The sequence below is a fragment of the Oryctolagus cuniculus genome, chromosome 15 (assembly GCF_964237555.1).
Source record: "Oryctolagus cuniculus chromosome 15, mOryCun1.1, whole genome shotgun sequence".
NCBI classification, from domain to species: domain Eukaryota; kingdom Metazoa; phylum Chordata; class Mammalia; order Lagomorpha; family Leporidae; genus Oryctolagus; species Oryctolagus cuniculus.
This window is the reverse complement of record NC_091446.1, coordinates 80306490-80322923: the sequence shown is the minus strand read 5'-3', so window position 1 is coordinate 80322923 and position 16434 is coordinate 80306490. Positions and strand designations below refer to the sequence as shown.

The 16434-nt window shown below is 49.3% G+C and overlaps 1 protein-coding gene across 1 annotated transcript; it reads left to right on the top strand.

Moving 5' to 3' along the window:
* Nucleotides 1–1147: 1147 nt before the first annotated feature.
* On the top strand, nt 1148–16172 carry LOC108176310 (beta-microseminoprotein). Its single transcript, XM_070058090.1, has 4 exons — nt 1148–1790; nt 6108–6213; nt 8200–8305; nt 15957–16172. Exons 1-4 carry the CDS (start codon nt 1788–1790, stop codon nt 16084–16086), a joined length of 345 nt encoding a protein of 114 aa, XP_069914191.1. The 5' UTR covers nt 1148–1787; the 3' UTR covers nt 16087–16172.
* Nucleotides 16173–16434: the final 262 nt, after the last annotated feature.

Below are 16434 nucleotides of genomic sequence, written 5' to 3'. Positions count from 1 at the left end.
AAAATCCATGGATTGAAAAGTAGCCCTCAGGACCTCAGAATATGATTGCATTGGACATATGGCTGCCTCTAAGCAGGTGATTAAGGAGCGACGAGATAGTCAGGGTGGGCCCTAATTGGATAGGACCAGGGTTGCTATAGGAAGAGGGAATGGGTACCATGGGAAGAGACAGCAAGAGGGCGAGCCTCTGCAGACCAAGAACAGACCCGCATCTGCCTCACTGCCTGACTCTGGATTGATTCCCAGTCCCCAAAACCATGAGCAAATAAATGACTGTGGTGCAAGCCGCCTAGTCCATTCTATTCTGTCCCGGCAGCCTGAGCAATACATAGCTAATACACCAGGTGGTTCTGCCCGTCGCCACTCCTGAAAGGCCATCATGAGGGTGAGCAGGGATTCTTCAAAGGAGATCATTCTTGAGCAGCGCGAAAGAAGGCTGGGATGACACAGCAGGGAGCCAAGACTGAAGACTCTGGGCCAGCATTGTGGCTCAGCATCAAAGCTGCTGCCTGTGATGCCAGCATCACATAGGGGCACTGGTTCAAATCCCAGCTTCTCCACTCCTGATCCAGCTCCCTGCTAATGCACCTGGAAAGGGCTGGGCCCCTTCCACCCACATGGGAGGGACAGATGGAGTTCTAGGCCCCTGGCTTTGACCTGGCTCAGTCCTGATTGTGTGGTCATTTAGGGGAGTGAACCAGCACATGGAAAATCTCTTTCTCCTCTCTGTAACTCTGCTTTTAAAATAAATTAAAAATAATAATTTTTTTTAAAAGAAGACTCAGCAAGAGCTTTAGAAAGTTCAAATGGACTAGGCTGGTGCCACGGCTCAATAGGCTAATCCTCCACCTGTGGCACCAGCACCTCGGGTTCTAGTCCCGGTCGGGGCGCCAGAATCTGTCCCGGTTGCTCCTCTTTCAGTCAAGCTCTCTGCTGTGGCCAGGGAGTGCAGTGGAGGATGGCCCAAGTGCTTGGGCCGTGCACCCGCATGGAGACCAGGAGAAGCACCTGACTCCTGGCTCCGGATCAGCATGGTGCGCTGGCCGCAGCACACCGGCTGCAGGGGCCATTGAGGGGTGAACCAACAGAAAAGGAAGACCTTTGTCTCTCTCTCTTACTGTCCACTCTGCCTGTACAAAAATTAAAAAAAAAAAACTTTAGAAACTTGAACTTTAGAAAGGTCAAGGCCAAGTGGACAGAGCCACATGGCTTGTCAAGGGGAAGCTGTGCTCCCGGCCCTGGAACACTGCTGCTCTCTCCTGCCACACTCTAAAGGCAGTGCCAACTGGACCATAGCTGCAGGCCTGGTGGGCCAGGGTGGGGGACGGCGTTGATTCCTTGGGCTGTTCTTACTCCTTCACAAAACCCAGCTTCATGACCTGGCTCTCGGGGCTGGCATTTCTGGACTTCCATTTCTTTGTTCATAAAATCAAGTAAGAAGGTGTCACATGCCCAGCTCAGAGTGACGGCTCTGTGAAGGGCAGTGCTCTCCTCCCCCACCCTTTCAGGTCAAGGGGAAATGCAGTTGGGGTGGGGACAAAGGTAAACACTTATTTGGGGTGGAGGCTTGCTTTATGAATCATCGTAACTCAGCTGATCGCAGCCCTCTGCAAACACTTGAGGTGTTCTTGGCGTGTTACTTTCTTGAATGATGTTGCGTGGTGCTGGTGGCGGGGTGGCGGGTGTGTGTGTGTGTGTGTGTGTGTGTGTAATTGTCCCTTCCTATATAAAAGTGTGGCCTGACTTGTCCTGGATGCACCTGTCTGTAAGGAACCCTGCTCACCACAATGGTAGGTAACTGAGTGGGTACATAGAGACCAGAAAGGAGGGGGGAAGTGTCTTCCTTATTTCACTTCTACTTGTACTGGAGCTCACGGGGTGCATTTAATGGTGAGTGGACCTAGTTAGGAATCTATTGCCATGTGACTTGGCAATTCAACGTGTAGAGTAGAAAAAGGGTGTGGGGACTCTGGGAAATCCTAACGAGTTCCCTAAGATCTGAGTTGCTCTAGAAACTCTGGGGTTCAGTGAGGTCTCTGGTGTCTCTGATTCTTGGGGCCTATTTGAGTGGCTGGTGAGATGGAATGCAATGCCGGACCAATCATTGCACCATTTTATAGATAAACTGAGCCTGGGGACTGGAAGAGACTACAAGCCTATAGGGGAGCTGAGTGCAAAGCCAGGGGTTGCTCTCTGCAGCAGGATCGCCTGGGAAACCTTGAAAAATACTGACAGGAGCTCCCAGACACTCGGATGTAATTGGTCTGCAGTGAGAACAGGGTTTTTGTTTTTTAACATTTATTTACTTATTTTAAAGGTCAAGGTCTACAGAGAGAGGGAGAAGAAGAGAGAGAGAGAATCTTTCATCTGCTGTTTCACTCCCCAAAGGGACTGGGCCAGGCTGAAGCCAGAAGTCTGGAACTTCATCCGGCTCTCCCATTGAGTGGCAGGTGCCCAACTACTTGAAGGGCCACCCTCTGCTGCTTTCCCAAGCACATTAGCAGGGAGATGGATTGGAAGTGGAGCAGCCAGGACTCAAACCATGACCCTATGTGATGCCAATATTGCAGGTGGAGGCTTAACCCCCTGCCCCACAACACCAGCTCCTATCTTATTAATTTGAAAGGCAGAGTGACAGAGAGAAGTGGAGAGACAGAAAGAGCTCTTCCATCCATTGGCTCACTCTCCAAATATCTGCAGCAGGCAAGGCTGGGCCAGGCAAAGCCAGGAGCCTGGAGCTTCATCTAGGTCTACCTATGTGGGTGGCAGGAACCCAGGCACATTAGCAGGGAGGTGGATCAAAAGTGGAGCAGCTGGGATTCGAACCAGCACTCTGATAGAGGATGTCCCAAATAACACCTTAACTTACTGCACCACAGTGCCAGCCCCCAGATCCCTTAGTCCGTGAACTCATGAATGCTCCGCCCACATGACCTAATCACCTCGGGGGGGGGGGTCCTACCTGTTAGTGCCTTCCCATCTGGGTTGAATTGTTACAGGAGTTTGGGTGACGGCATTCAAAGCATAGCATGCACGCAAGACAAACTAACTTTTGGGTGGGGCCGGGGAGCGGGCTGTTTCTGAGACACTGTCACCTGGGTAATGCACCCTCTTAGTAAGGTGATCTCGCGTGGGTCACTGTCATTCAGTCTCGTGCATCTCCAGCACCCCCAGGAGTCACATCCTGCAAAGTCTTCATCTCCCTGAGTGCCCCAGGTCCTGCCACCACCAGCCCCGCCCACTTGCCAGGTGCTTTTCTGAATCATCCCTGGTTCTGAACCAGCTCTGTTCTTGGGCGAGTGGTGTTTTTCCATTTCCCACTGCTATGGGGAGGAGTCTTTTCTGAAGATCAAGTCTGGGAAGTGAAGAAGTGAAGATTGGCATTGTAAACCGTGTTAAGGAGTTTGATGCACGCTCTCAAATTGCGTGCCCTAACCACTGTTCCAGCCGACTGGCCCTTGTGCCTCTCACATCTCACCCATGCGTCTGTTTCCCTCCGGGTGTTATAAATTAAATGGTTATTCTCGCCATACCATTATGGTTCTATTTTATACACATTTTACATTTGTTTTGTTTTCAGTAAGTTGAACTTTTTCTCGTGCTTGCTCATCATGTTTCATTGTGTCTATGCATGGGTGTGAAACGCCTTTTTTAAAAAAAAAAAAAAGATGTATGTATTTATTTGAGATGTGGAGTTACAGTGAGAGAGAGAGACAGAGAGAGAGGTATTCCATCCAGTGAGAGAGAGAGACAGAGAGAGAGGTATTCCATCCACCGGTTCACCCCACAAATGGCTGCAACTGCTGGAACTGGGCAGATCTGAAGCCAGGAGCCAGGAACTTCTTCCAGGTCTCTCACGTGGGTGCAGGGGCCCAAAGATTTGGGCCATCCTCCACTCTTTCCCAGGCCACAGCAGAGAGCTGGATCATAAGAGGAGCAGCTGGGACTCAGACTGGTGCCCATATGCGATGCTGGCACTGCAGGCGGAGCTTAGCCCACTACGCCACAGCGCTGGCCCCAAAATGCCATTTTTATACTAAAATGTTTTTCTTTTTCTATGAGATGACAGTCTTCCTGTAATGATACTATTTTCCAAATCTGATATCTTTTTAATTTTATTTATATTTTTGCAATTTTTTACATACTCAAATCTATTTTTTTCATACTGCATATGATAAATATTTGCCAATATTTTCTGTGGTTATTTTATTATCTTGTAAACATTTGAGCCTTGAATCCTTTTCAAGCTTCTTACATTGTGGCAACTAAAGTAAGAAACTTGTTTCTTCCCCACACAGTGCCTCACTTGTTCTAAAACCACTTAATGAATCATTACTCTCCTCAAAGACCATGCTTATTTTATAACAAACTTTCATACAGATTTATGAGTACTTTCTGAGTTCTCTATTTGGTTATGTATATTTGCACTTCTATTCTTTTTAATTTATTTTATTTTTTATTTTTATTATTTTTTAAGATTTATTTATTTATTTGAAAGGCAGAGTTACAGAGAGGCAGATGGGGAGAGAGAGAGAGAGAGAGAGAGAGAGAGAGAGAGAGGTCTTCCATCTGCTTGTTCACTTCCCAGATGGCTGCAACAGCTGGAGCTAGGCCAATCTGAAGCCAGGAGCTTCTTCCAGGTCTCCCACGTGGGTGCAGGGGCCCAAGTTGGGCTCAAGGACTTGGGCCATCTTCTACTGCTTTCTCAGGCCGTAGCAGAGAGCTGGATTGGAAGTGGGGCAGCTGGCACTCAAATTGGCCCCCATATGGGATGCCAGCACTGCAGGCGGTGGCTTTACCTGCTATGCCACAGAGCCAGCCACAGGCTAACAACTTTTAAGTGTCACAGGTTTTAAGGATTCTGCAGAAACAACAACAACAAAAAAAAAAAAAAAAAAAAAAAAAAAAAGAAGAAGAAGAAAAAACCCTGTAGTTTAGAACACACAGAAGTTTGTGCATTTTAGTTAATGTACTTTGTAACCTAAGTTATTGCAGGATAATTCTGTCATGTATCCTGTTTGTATTTGTTGGTGTAGTTCTCATGACAGACTACACACATTTTTGTCAATCTGTACTTTTTTCAAATATTGAAAACCTTATTTTTTAATTCTTTGCATTTTTCAATTACAGAAAAGCACTTCAAGTTTTTTATTTGTGAACATTACATATAAAGCCTTTAAAACACATAACTTCAGTGCAAAAAGAGAAAGTACAAGGTGGGAGTTGTGGCACAAGAGGATTCAACTGTGGATTACCAGGCCAGTGTCCCGTGTCCAGTGCTGGCTCGGGTCCAGGCTGCTCTGCTTCTGACCCAGCTTCCTGCTAACGCTCCTGGGAAGGCAGTGGAAGGTGTCTCAGGTACTTGGGCTCCTGCCACCTATATGGGAGACCCAGGTGGAGTTCCTGGCTCCTGGCTTCAGCCTGGCCCAGCCCCTGCTGTTGGGGCCGTGTGAGGAGTGAACCAGCAGATGGAAGGTCTCTCCCTCTCTCTCTCTCTCTCTCTGTCACTCTGCCTTTCAAATAAATATTCTTAAGTACTCTCACCCCATCTTTGTTTTTAGAAGATTCCTGGGGATTATCATTTTAAAGTTAGTTTGTGCAGTTTATCTAGGAAAGATGACAAGCGTAACCTGATCCTTCTCCTTGTCCTTGATTTCAGCCTAGATCGGTTGGTCTGTTCATATGGTCGGCAGCGATGCCTTTGTCATCTAGAAAATGAAAAAAATCATCTGATCCTCATGCTCACAGCTTTGCTTGCACCTGTCTTTCCTCTGGGACCCCCAGCTGACCCAGCTAGCCCCAGAAAGCCCCAGCCAGAGTCTCTTCCCCTTTATCTCTTCCTGAAACTCTTCCACCCCTTCTCTCTTGCAGATTCTTGCTAAAAACGACCCTACCCAGAAAGGCTTCCCCGACCGCTCTGTGATAAGTAGCACATGGGCATCATAGCTCCAGGACCTTGAACTCACAACTCAGTCTTTCTTTGGCTCATGCTCTGCACTTGCACAGGTCTTGCTCCATGAGGGTGGCAGCTCCATCTTTGCACACCTGCCAGGACCCAACCCTCTGGGTTCATTCATGCTCCGTCTTCACTCCTCTTCATGTTACAGAACACTCTGCTGGGCAGCCTTGTGGTCTTTGCCAGCCTCTTGGTGTTGTGCAACACGCAGTGCTATGTCGAACTCTACGACAAGAACCCGGAGGATCCCCCTGATGGTGAGTCCCCATTCTCCAGCGTTGATTATGTCACTGCAGCCTGGGAGATGTGACCTGTGCACTGGTGCTGAACACCTTTGAATCTGCATAAGAAAGAAGGTCAGGGCAAATATAGAGATGGTGTCAAAAGGATTCCAACTTAACCCTAGCTAGGTGAGAGTTGACTTTTTTCTTCTTTTGAAACTTACCAGCACTCAAGTCCCATCCAATCTAAAACCAGGTAGGCAAATGAGAATCACTGGGGTGTGAGCTGCACATTAAAAGCTCCTTGATGGGGTGAGCATTTGGCTTAATAGTTACACTGTGGCTTGGGACCCTGTATCCCATACTAAAGTGCCTGGGTTCAAGTCCCAGCTCTGCTACCAATTCTAGCTTCCTGCTGTTGTGCGTCCTGGGAGGCAGCAGATGACGGCTCAATTCATTGGGTCCTTGCAGCTCATGTGGGAGACCTGGATGGAGTTCTGGGCTCCCAGCTTTGGCCCTGGGCCACACCAAGGTTGCTGTGGGCATTTAGGGAGTGAATCAGCAGATGGGAGCACCATATGTTGCTCAAAAATAAAATAGAATAAAAGCTCCTTATTTGACTATGAAGTGGGGCACAACCCTGGGTCAGTGGCTCTGCAGGCAGATGTGGGAGTCTGCATGTCTCATGCCACCCCAGGTGATGTTGCAACTGGTCCTTCCAGGACACTGGGACCACATGGATGCAAAGCAGAGGATTGTACACTTGGTTAAACATTTGAATTCTTGGGGAGTTTGGTTTTTTTTTTAAGATTTATTTATTTTATTTGAAAGAGTTACACAGAGAGGAAAGGCAGAGAGAGAGAGAGAGAGAGAGAGAGAGAGAGAGAGAGAGAATCTTCCATCTGCTGGTTCACTTCCCCAATGGCTAAACTGGCTGGAGTTGGGCTGATCCAAAGTCAGGAGCCAGGAGCTTCTTCCAGGTCTCCCACGTGGGTGCAGGGGCCCAGGGACTTGGGTCATCTTCCACTGCTTTCCCTGGCCACAGCAGAGAGCTGGATTGGAAGGGGAGCAGCTGGGACTCAGACTGTGCCCATATGGGATACCGGCGCTTCAGGCCAGGGCATTAACCCGCTGCACCACAGCGCCAGCCCCGGGGAGTTTCTTAAACATGTGGTGGCCTGGGCTTCACACCCAGAGACTCTGATTTCCTTGCTCTGGGGTGGGTCCCAGATGTAAATTTTTTTATTTCAAATTTTCCATTATCTATTTTGTTTATTTGATAGGAAATGGAACAGGGAGAGAAAGAGACGGAGACAATGAGCTTCCAAACCCTGACTGGTCCACTCCTGAGATAGCCCAAATGCCCACCTACAAGTGTTCAATTTTAAAAAAATTATCTTATGTATTTTAAAGGCAGAGTTACAGAAAGAGAGGAAGGGACAGAGAGAAAGTATGAGAGTGGGGAGAGAGAGATGTTCCACCCACTGCTTTACTTCTCTGAGTTTCCCCATGTTGAGTGCCAGGGGCCCAACTAACTGAGCCATCTTCCACTGCTTCCCCAAGCACATTAGGAGGGCACTGGGTAGGAAGTAGAGCAGCTGGGACTCAAAGTGGCACCCATGTGGGATGCCGGCTTCTCACAGGTCCCTGTAGGTGGCTTTGAAGTGCCCAGTATGTGTCACATGTTCACCCAGGGTTAGGGACCGCCGATGCAAAACATAGGGAGGTGCTGTGCTGAGGTATTTCTGCAGAGAGAAGCCAGCAGGAGAGAACTTGGTCCCACAGAGCCCCATGCTTGTCCTAGCTGTCTGATTAAAGAGGAGGGCTTTATATCTCCAAATGTCTGTCCGGAAATAAAACCTGCAGGGATTCAAGCTTTGTGACAAAACGTCACCAACGGCAGGTTCTGCATGGCAGCACCTTTCCCGGACACCATGGTCACACGGCAGGGGGCTGGCCTTCCTGTCCTCATGTGCCCTGCTCCCGCCAATGCTCCTGATGACGTCGCTTGTGTTGTCTTAGAATGCAGGGACCTTGATGGAGTCACACACAAGCTGAACGTGGAGTGGAAGACTGAGAACTGTTACACATGTAGTTGTGATGAGACTGGAATTCATTGCTGCAACACGTGAGTCACGCGGGTAGTGACGGAGAGAGGAACAGCACTGCTCCTTCTTTGAAAACCGTGTTATTTTGGGGCATCCTTGTTTGTTTTAAATAGGCTTTTTTATAGGCATTTTTAAAGAGCCTCTTAGATTCCCAGCAAAATTGAGCAGAGCTAGAGCGATTTCTCATACACCTCTGCCCCCATACATGCACTGTCTCCCTGTTAGCAGTGTCTTCCACCAGCGGTGCATTGGTTACTGACTGACCTCACATGGACTCATCCTTGTCACCCAGTGGCCACAGTTCACATTCACTCTTGATGTGGTGGTGGGGGTTGAGGGATGGAAGTCATTTTCAGTCCTATTTCTTTTATTCTTTATGTAATTACACACACACACACACACACACAGAGAGAGAGAGAAACAGAGAGAGAGAGACAGAGAGAGAGATCTCCCATGTGTCAGTTCACTCCCTAAATGCCTTCCTGCCAAGACTGGGTCAGGGAGCCAGGAACTGAATCCAGGTCTGCCAGACTCCCATGTGGGTGGCGGGGACCCAAGGACTTGAGCTCTCACTTGCTGTTTCCCGGAGTGTGTATTAGCAAGAAGCTGAAATCTTGAACTGGGACCCCAACCCAGGGACTCCAACATGGAATGCAGGCAATCCCAGGGGTATCTTAACCACTAGGCTGAATGCCCACTCCTCTCTTCCTTCTTTGGCTTGTGGTGGAATACGTAGCACATTAAACGTACCGTTTCAGCCATTTGTAAGTATACACTTCAGTGGCGTTAAATAAATTCATTGTGGCTGCCACCCCCCCACCATGCCCTTCATCCTGAAGAACTGGGATTCTGCACCCAGTCAACACTGCCCTCGCAGGGGCTGGTGCTGTGCTGCAGCGGGTTAACACCCTGACCTGAAGCGCTGGCATCCCATATAGGCGCAAGTTCTAGTTCGGGCTGCTCCTCTTGCAATCCAGCTCTCTGCTATGGCCTGGGAGAGCAGTAGAAGATGGCCCAAGTCCTAGGGGCCCTGCACCCGTGTGGGAGACCTGGAGGAGGATCCTGGCTCCTGGCTTCAGATTGGCGCAACTCCGGTGGTTGTGGCCGGCCATCTGGGGAGTGAACCAGTGGATGGAAGATCTTTCTCTCTCTCTCTACCTCTCTGTAACTCTGTCTTTCAAATAAATAAAATAAATCTTAAATTTAAAAAAAAACACTGCCCTTGGGGCTTGGCAAACACCATCTGTCTCTATGAATTTGACTGTTCCAGGCTCCACATGTAAGTGGAATCATGCATGTGTTTGTCCTCTTGAGACTGGCTTCTTCACAGAGTGTGGTGTCCTCCGAATTCACCCATGTTGTGGCCGGTATCAGAATTTCCTTCCTATTTGAAGGTGGACTAACACTTCATTCTGCACATTTTGCTTAGCCATTCGTCTGCTGGTGTACACTTGGCTGCTTCAGTTTTATTTCCTTTATGTTGCTTTTGGAACTTGGTCAACGCCTTCTCTTTAAAAAGTATCTGTTTTATTTATTTGAGAGACAGGTAGAGCGAGCTGCCGCCTGCTGGCTCACTTCCCAGATTTCTGCTACGTCTGGGATTAGGCCAACAGATGCTGGGAGTGGGAACCAATCCTTGTTGGTGGCAAGGCTCAGCCACTTGAGCCACCGCTGCTGTCTCCCAGGGTGTCCATTCTCGGGAAGCTGGAATTGAGAGCAGAGCTGCCTTCAACCCACTACTCAAATGTGCGATGCGGCCACTCAGCCAGCAGCTTAGCCTCTAAGCCCCCAAATGCCCACCCCAGTTTCCTTATTCTTTGTTTAAAAGATTTATTTATTGGGGCTGACACTGTGGTGTAGGAGGTTAAGTCTCCACCTGCCATGCTGGCATTCCATATGGGCGCCAGTTCAAGTCCCAGCTATTACACTTCTGTTCCAGCTTCCTGCTAATGGCCAGGGAAAGTAGTGGAGGATGACCCACGTGCTTGGACCCCTGCACGCACATGAGAGACCTGAATGAAGCTCCTGGTTCCTAGCTTTGGATTGGCCCAGCTCCAGCCCTTGCGGCCATTTGGGGAGTGAACCAATGGATGGAAGATCTCTCTGTCTCTCCCTGTAACTCTGCCTCTCAAATAAATAAATATTTTTAAAAATATTTATTAAAATATAAAATACATAATACATAATTTATATTATCATATTTATTTATTTGAGAGGCAGAGTTACAGAAAGGAGGGAAGAGAGAGAGAAAGAGAGAGAATCATCCCTTGGTTCACTCCCCAAATGATTACAATATCAAGGGCTGGGCCAGGCCAAAACCAGGTGTCTGGAACTTCATCTGGGTCTCCCAAGCACTCAGGTCATCTTCTGCTGCTTTCCTAGGCCATTAGCAGAGAGCTGGATGGGAAGAGGAACAGCCGGAACTTGAACCAGATGCCCATATGCAGGTGTCACTTCTCCCTGCTGCAGCACAGCGCTGGCCACAGTATCATTAGCCTTAAATCTCTGTATCCAGAGGGGTTCTTGGAGACAGGAAAGCCTATGCAGTGGTCGATGTTATTGGAGAAGCTGGCCCAGCCATCGGTGCAGCCTTGGCCTTGGCCACTAGGAGGAGCAGGCGGTGCTGGATGTGAGGTGTAAGGAATGAGGGCGCAGTGTGTGTACCTTGTGCTGTCAACCCTATGTTGTGCTGCTGGGAGTTCTACCCACGTCAGCTCAAAGGTCATGCAAATGTGTTCTGCTGGGGTGCTGTGGACACCAAAGTCTAGATTGGGGAGGAGACAACACAAAATACCCACAGGTCTGTCCACACCAGCCACCCTACTCCTAGCCCCCTGCCCTAATCCATCTGCCATCCACATCAGCTCTGGCCTATGGTGTTTCACAAGCACGTAAGTGGCCTTGACGGGAGCACGTGTGTAAAGCAGCTTTCCCACGCTTGCTGGTCACAGAGTCCTCTGGGAGGCCAGGTGAAATGCAGATTCCTGGGCCCTACCCCAGAGCCATGGAACCTGAATTTTCTAAAAAATATTTTTATTTATTTATTTGAGAGGTGGAGTTACAGACAGAGAGAAGGAGAGACAGAATGAAAGGTTTTCCATCCGCTGGTTCACTCCCCAGATGGCCACAATGGCCAGGATTGGGCAGATCTGAAACCAGGAGCCAGGAGCTTCTTCCAGGTCTCCCACATGGGTGCAGGGGTCCAAGTGCCACCTTCTTTTGCTTTCCCAGGCATATTAGCAGGGAGCTGGATCAGAAGTGGAGCAGCAGGGACTTGAACTGACGTCCATATGGGATGCTGGCGCCACAGGCAGAGGTTTAGGCTACTATGCTGCAGCACCAGCCCAGGAACCTGCATTTTAACCAGGGCTTCCAAGAATCTGATGACAACTCCAGGGAGTAGGGGAGTGATCTTCTGACCCAAACCAGAACACTTGAATCTCATTGAAGTTCGCGTGGCTGGCAAGTGCCACTCACATTTGTGAAGCAGGTGCCAATGCTAAGTACGTACTGGAACAAAAGGCATATGGAACCGGGCCTCCAGCTGGCTGCCCGCCCAGAGCAGGCTCCCAGGCATCTACTGGCTGGGGCACTGTGTGTTCCATTTGAATCTTGATGTTGTGGCCCAGAACCTTGAATTCGCCCTTGTGTCGAGGGTCAGCAGGACCCTGGTGTGCCTGGCTGGGTTAAGGGCTGGTGAACTGTGCCTTACTCCCACCGAGGGCACCTCTGTGGTGGCATCCCCATCCCATCAGTGCTGTATCATCACGTCCCATCCATGGGACCCTCTTCTAAGGTTCCCATGGACCCCAAGTAGAAAGCAACCAGGGCTGCCCCAGGCAGTGAGGTGGGAGGAGCCTCGATGCAGGAGTCTCAGTGAGCTTACTCAGCTCTGGCTTGTTGCATGCATTTGGGAAGTGAACCAGCAGGTGGAATCGCTCCCTTCCCCCATATCTCTGCCTCTCAAAAGATAAAAATCCATTTGCTCAGCAAACACGTCAGGCCTTCTCTGTGTCAGTTCTGAGCGCCCTGAGCCTGGAATGGCAACTAGCACGTGGTTGGGGTGAGGGTACCCTCTCCCTCTCTGCTGCTATGTTGCCTGTCCACAGGAAGTATGCTCACTTCTCTCTGCTGCTCAGAATCAACCCCTTCCCTGGAATTGCTCCATTGCTTACCAAGTTCGTTTTTCTCATGAACTCCTCTCTCTCCCTCTCCTGACCAGAGCAAAATACAGATTTTGATTAAACTTTCTTTGGGAGAATTTCCTGGATCCTTGCACCTTACTTGAGACACAGGTAGATTTCCAAGTGGCAGTAGCAGTGGAGCCTGGGGCTGGAGGCCCAGGCAGAGGCTGCCCCCATCAGGGGGTGGGAGATCTCCTGGCCTCCCCACCTCCCAGCCCCTGCTCTCTGACCGCAGTGAAGGAGTGAGCTGTGGAGGCAAAGGCCCAAGGTCATCCAGCCCCCAGCGCTGAGACACCCCTAATGTTCCAGTTTTCCCTTCTCATTCTCTCTTTAGCTGTTTCAGCTACAGAATTGGGTCAGATTTAAATGAAAATATGCATCCAGTAATATGCCCTTTGCCCTGCAACTTGTACCTGCACACAGACAACAGAATTACACAATTTAATTTCTACTAAAAACTTGTAAAAAAAAAATCTCACCTAGGGGCCAGCATTGAGATGCAGCAGGTTAAACTGCTACTTGGGACACCCACATTTCATACTGGAGTGTTGTTTCCAGTCCTGGCTGCTCTAGTTCCAGTACACTTGGGAGAGAGCAGATAACAGAGCAAGTGCTTGGGGTCCTGACTCCCATGTGAGAGACCCAAATGGAGTTCCAGGCCCCTGGCTTTGGCCTGGCCCAGATCTGGCTGTGGGGGCATCTGGGGCAGTGAATCAGCAGATGGAACCTCTCTCTCTGTGTTGCTCTGCCTTTCAAGTAGATGAAAACCAACAGACTTTTAAAAAAATAAGAATATCTCTTGAACAACAACCACTTTCCTTTTTAATGTTTTGTATTGTGGTAAAAATCTATATGACCAAACATTTACCAGTTTCACTGCTTCAAAGTGTACAATTCAGGGCGGTGAAGTTCATGCACAGCCAGAGGCACCCATCACCGCCATTTCTAGAACTTTCCAGGGACTCCAAACCTAAACTCCCCATGTATGGAGTCCTACCTCCCCCTCCTCCTCCCCCAGTCCCTGAGAACAACTAATCTACTGTCTCTGTGGATGTGCCTAGTGTAGATCTTTCTTGGAAATGGAATTTCACAACGTTTATCTTTGTGCACTCTGTGTATTTCACTCAGCAGCACGTTTGCAGAGTTCATCCGTGTTGCAGCCTCTTTCAGTAATCCCTTCCTTTTGGAGCCTGAAAAATATTTTGTGTTATAGGAATAACCTATTTTACTTCTGTTTCTGTGCTGACGGACCTGTGGGTTATCTGCACCTCTTGGCTATAGTGTGTGCTACTCTACAGTATGGTTGAGTCCCTGCTGTCAGTTCTTTGGGGGCATATACCTGGGGTGGAGTGGCTGGGTCTCATAGTGTGTATTTTCTTTTTAACTCTTTGAGAAACTGCCCATCTGTTTTCCACAGTGGTCACGACATTCACATTCCATCCTGTAAGCAACCATATTTTTTAACTTAAAATATTGTTGGATTCAATTTTATCAGTAAGCATTCTTTTAAAAAAGTTATTTATGTATTTGAAAGGCAGTTACAGAGAGAAAGGGAGAGAGAGAGCAAGAGAGATCTTCCATCCAGTGGTTCACTCCCCAAATGGCCACAGCAGCCAGGCTGGGCCAGACCAAAGCCAGGAGCCAGGAGCTTCTTTCAGCTCTCGGGCCATCTTCCACTGCTTTCCCAAGTGCATTAGAAGGAAGCTGGATTGGAAGTGGAGCAGCCAGGACTTTGAACTGGTGCCCACATGGGATACTGGCATCACAGGTAGTGGTTTAACCCTCTACACCACAACACTGGTGCCCAAACAACCATTTTTAACATTAAAAGTTTCAGTAATAATTTCCCAAGTTTTCAGTATAAAACATAGTAATTACAGCACTATTGGAAAGTATAGGAATAAAATATATTTATAATCACACACAACAATTAGTATCTTATCCTGATTTCCTTCTAACTCCTTTTTTTGTTTTGTTTTAAATATTTATTTATCTGAAAGGCAGAGTTATAGAGATGGAGAGAGAGGAGGGAGAGGAGAAAGAGAGAGAGAGAGAGGCCAACCATCCACTGGTTCACTCCCCAGATGTCCACAACAGCCAGAGCTGTGCTGATCCGGAGCCAGGAGCTTCCTCCAGGTCTCTCACGTGGGTGCAGGGGCCCAAGGACTTGGCATCTTCTACTACTTTCCAAGGCCACAGCAGAGAGCTGGATCAGAAGCAAGCATCGAGGCCGCCTGGCTTCAGATCAGCATGGTGCGCCAGCCACAGCGCACCGGCCGCAGTGGCATTGCAGGGTGAACCAACAGAAAAGGAAGACCTTTCTGTCTCTCTCTCTCACTGTCCACTCTGCCTGTCAAGAAAAAAAAAAAAAAGAAGAAGAAGAAGAAGAAGTAGAGCATCCAGGACTCAAACCGGCACCCATATGGGATGCCGGCCCTGCAGGTGGTGGCTTTACCTGCTATGTCACAGCGCCAGCCCCCCAACTCCTTTCTACACTTTTTGTTTTTTACATGACAGATACCAAACTCTAGGTTGCAATTGTGTAGTCTGGGTTTTCCACTCAATAGTCTAGCATTAACACTCACGCACCTCATCAAAACTCTTGCAAACATTCAAGCTAGTCATTCGTTAGTCTTCAAACAGATTCAGTGCTGAACCCCAGCGCTGAAGTCAAGTCTCGAGCATTTGCTTCCACTCGCGTGCAGCATGAGCCAGCAGGAGATTGGTGTGCGAGTGCCCTGACACCACTGGCCCAGAGGGAGCGCCATCCTCAGGTGTCTTGGGAGGAGTCAGGCAGTTGAGATAGAAGAAAGACCCTGGCTTTGTTGGTGGCCAGTTGAAAGGAAAGTGAGGGTCATCTTTTGTCACAGAGGGTGGTGGGGAGCGGCTGTGTGTATGCACCTTTTGGGCAGAGACAGTTTAAATTTAGGGTTTACGCATGAGCTTCAAGGGACCAATGGGCCCCCAAATTATTTGCCCCACTGAATGTGGGGGTGAATATTCTGAGGGAGATGGTCCCCAGTCTTCAACTCCTTCCTGGGCCCCATGACCCCAGCCTGGAGTGGCTCTCTTTCTTTGCTCCTGTGGGTTGAGATGGCTCCTCTTCTAACTTCCTTCCTGCCAAGCTTGGGACAACCTGACCACTTCCTGAACAGGAACACCAGGGACAGCCAGGCTGGAGCCACCTGCCTGGCCCCAGAGCAGCCCAGGCCTGCCTCTGGGGCTATCAGAACTCCTGGCCATGCTGGGCAGGCCAGACGGACTGTGCGATGGATGGCAGGGATGGTTTGTATGACTGCAGAATGGGCAGGTGCAGGTGCCCCGGGGGCCACGCTGTGGGGCTGACAGCAAAGGGTGCCATCCCATTGATGATGGCGGTTGCAAGGTGGGAGGAGAGGATCCACTGCAGTGTGGCCCTGGCTGGGCTGGGGTGGGGGTAGCATGGGGGAGTCTTTTCCTAACAGGGCTTGGTTTTTCTCGATGACAGTGCTGCCATCCCCGGAGGTTTTGATACCACAAAGTGCAAGACGATCTTCCACAAGGACACTTGCAGCTACTCCGTGGTGGAGCTGGAGAACCCGGACAAGGAATGTCCAGTCAGCTCGTGGATCCTGTGAAGAGCTAGTGGGCCCAGGTCCTCCCGCGGGCCCGGACAGCCCGATGTACAGCCCTGCTTATCAGTAAAGCATGTGTGGAGCAATCACTCGGCTGTGTATGCATTGATTGCGCATTTTAAAGCATGTGAACTGAAGAGAAGAAAAGTGGAATAAAGGTTATGCCCATGTGCCCGCACGCAGCGTCCCCTGTCCCAGCGCCGGGGCACCCCTGTGGTTTCTGCCTGCAGCCTGCTCTCTGCTGGGCAATGAACACAGTCTATCCATCTTTGTGATGAGATGGATCCTTTCCCTGTTTGGGGGTGTTTGTGTTTTTCCTCCCTTCCCCTTCATGGGTGAGGGGCCTCTCTC

Coding starts and splice junctions, on each gene's coding strand:
- LOC108176310 (XM_070058090.1), top strand. Junction 6,214..8,199: donor CCCGGAGGATCCCCCTGATG/GTGAGTCCCCAT, acceptor GTGTTGTCTTAG/AATGCAGGGACCTTGATGGA. Junction 8,306..15,956: donor GGAATTCATTGCTGCAACAC/GTGAGTCACGCG, acceptor TCTCGATGACAG/TGCTGCCATCCCCGGAGGTT.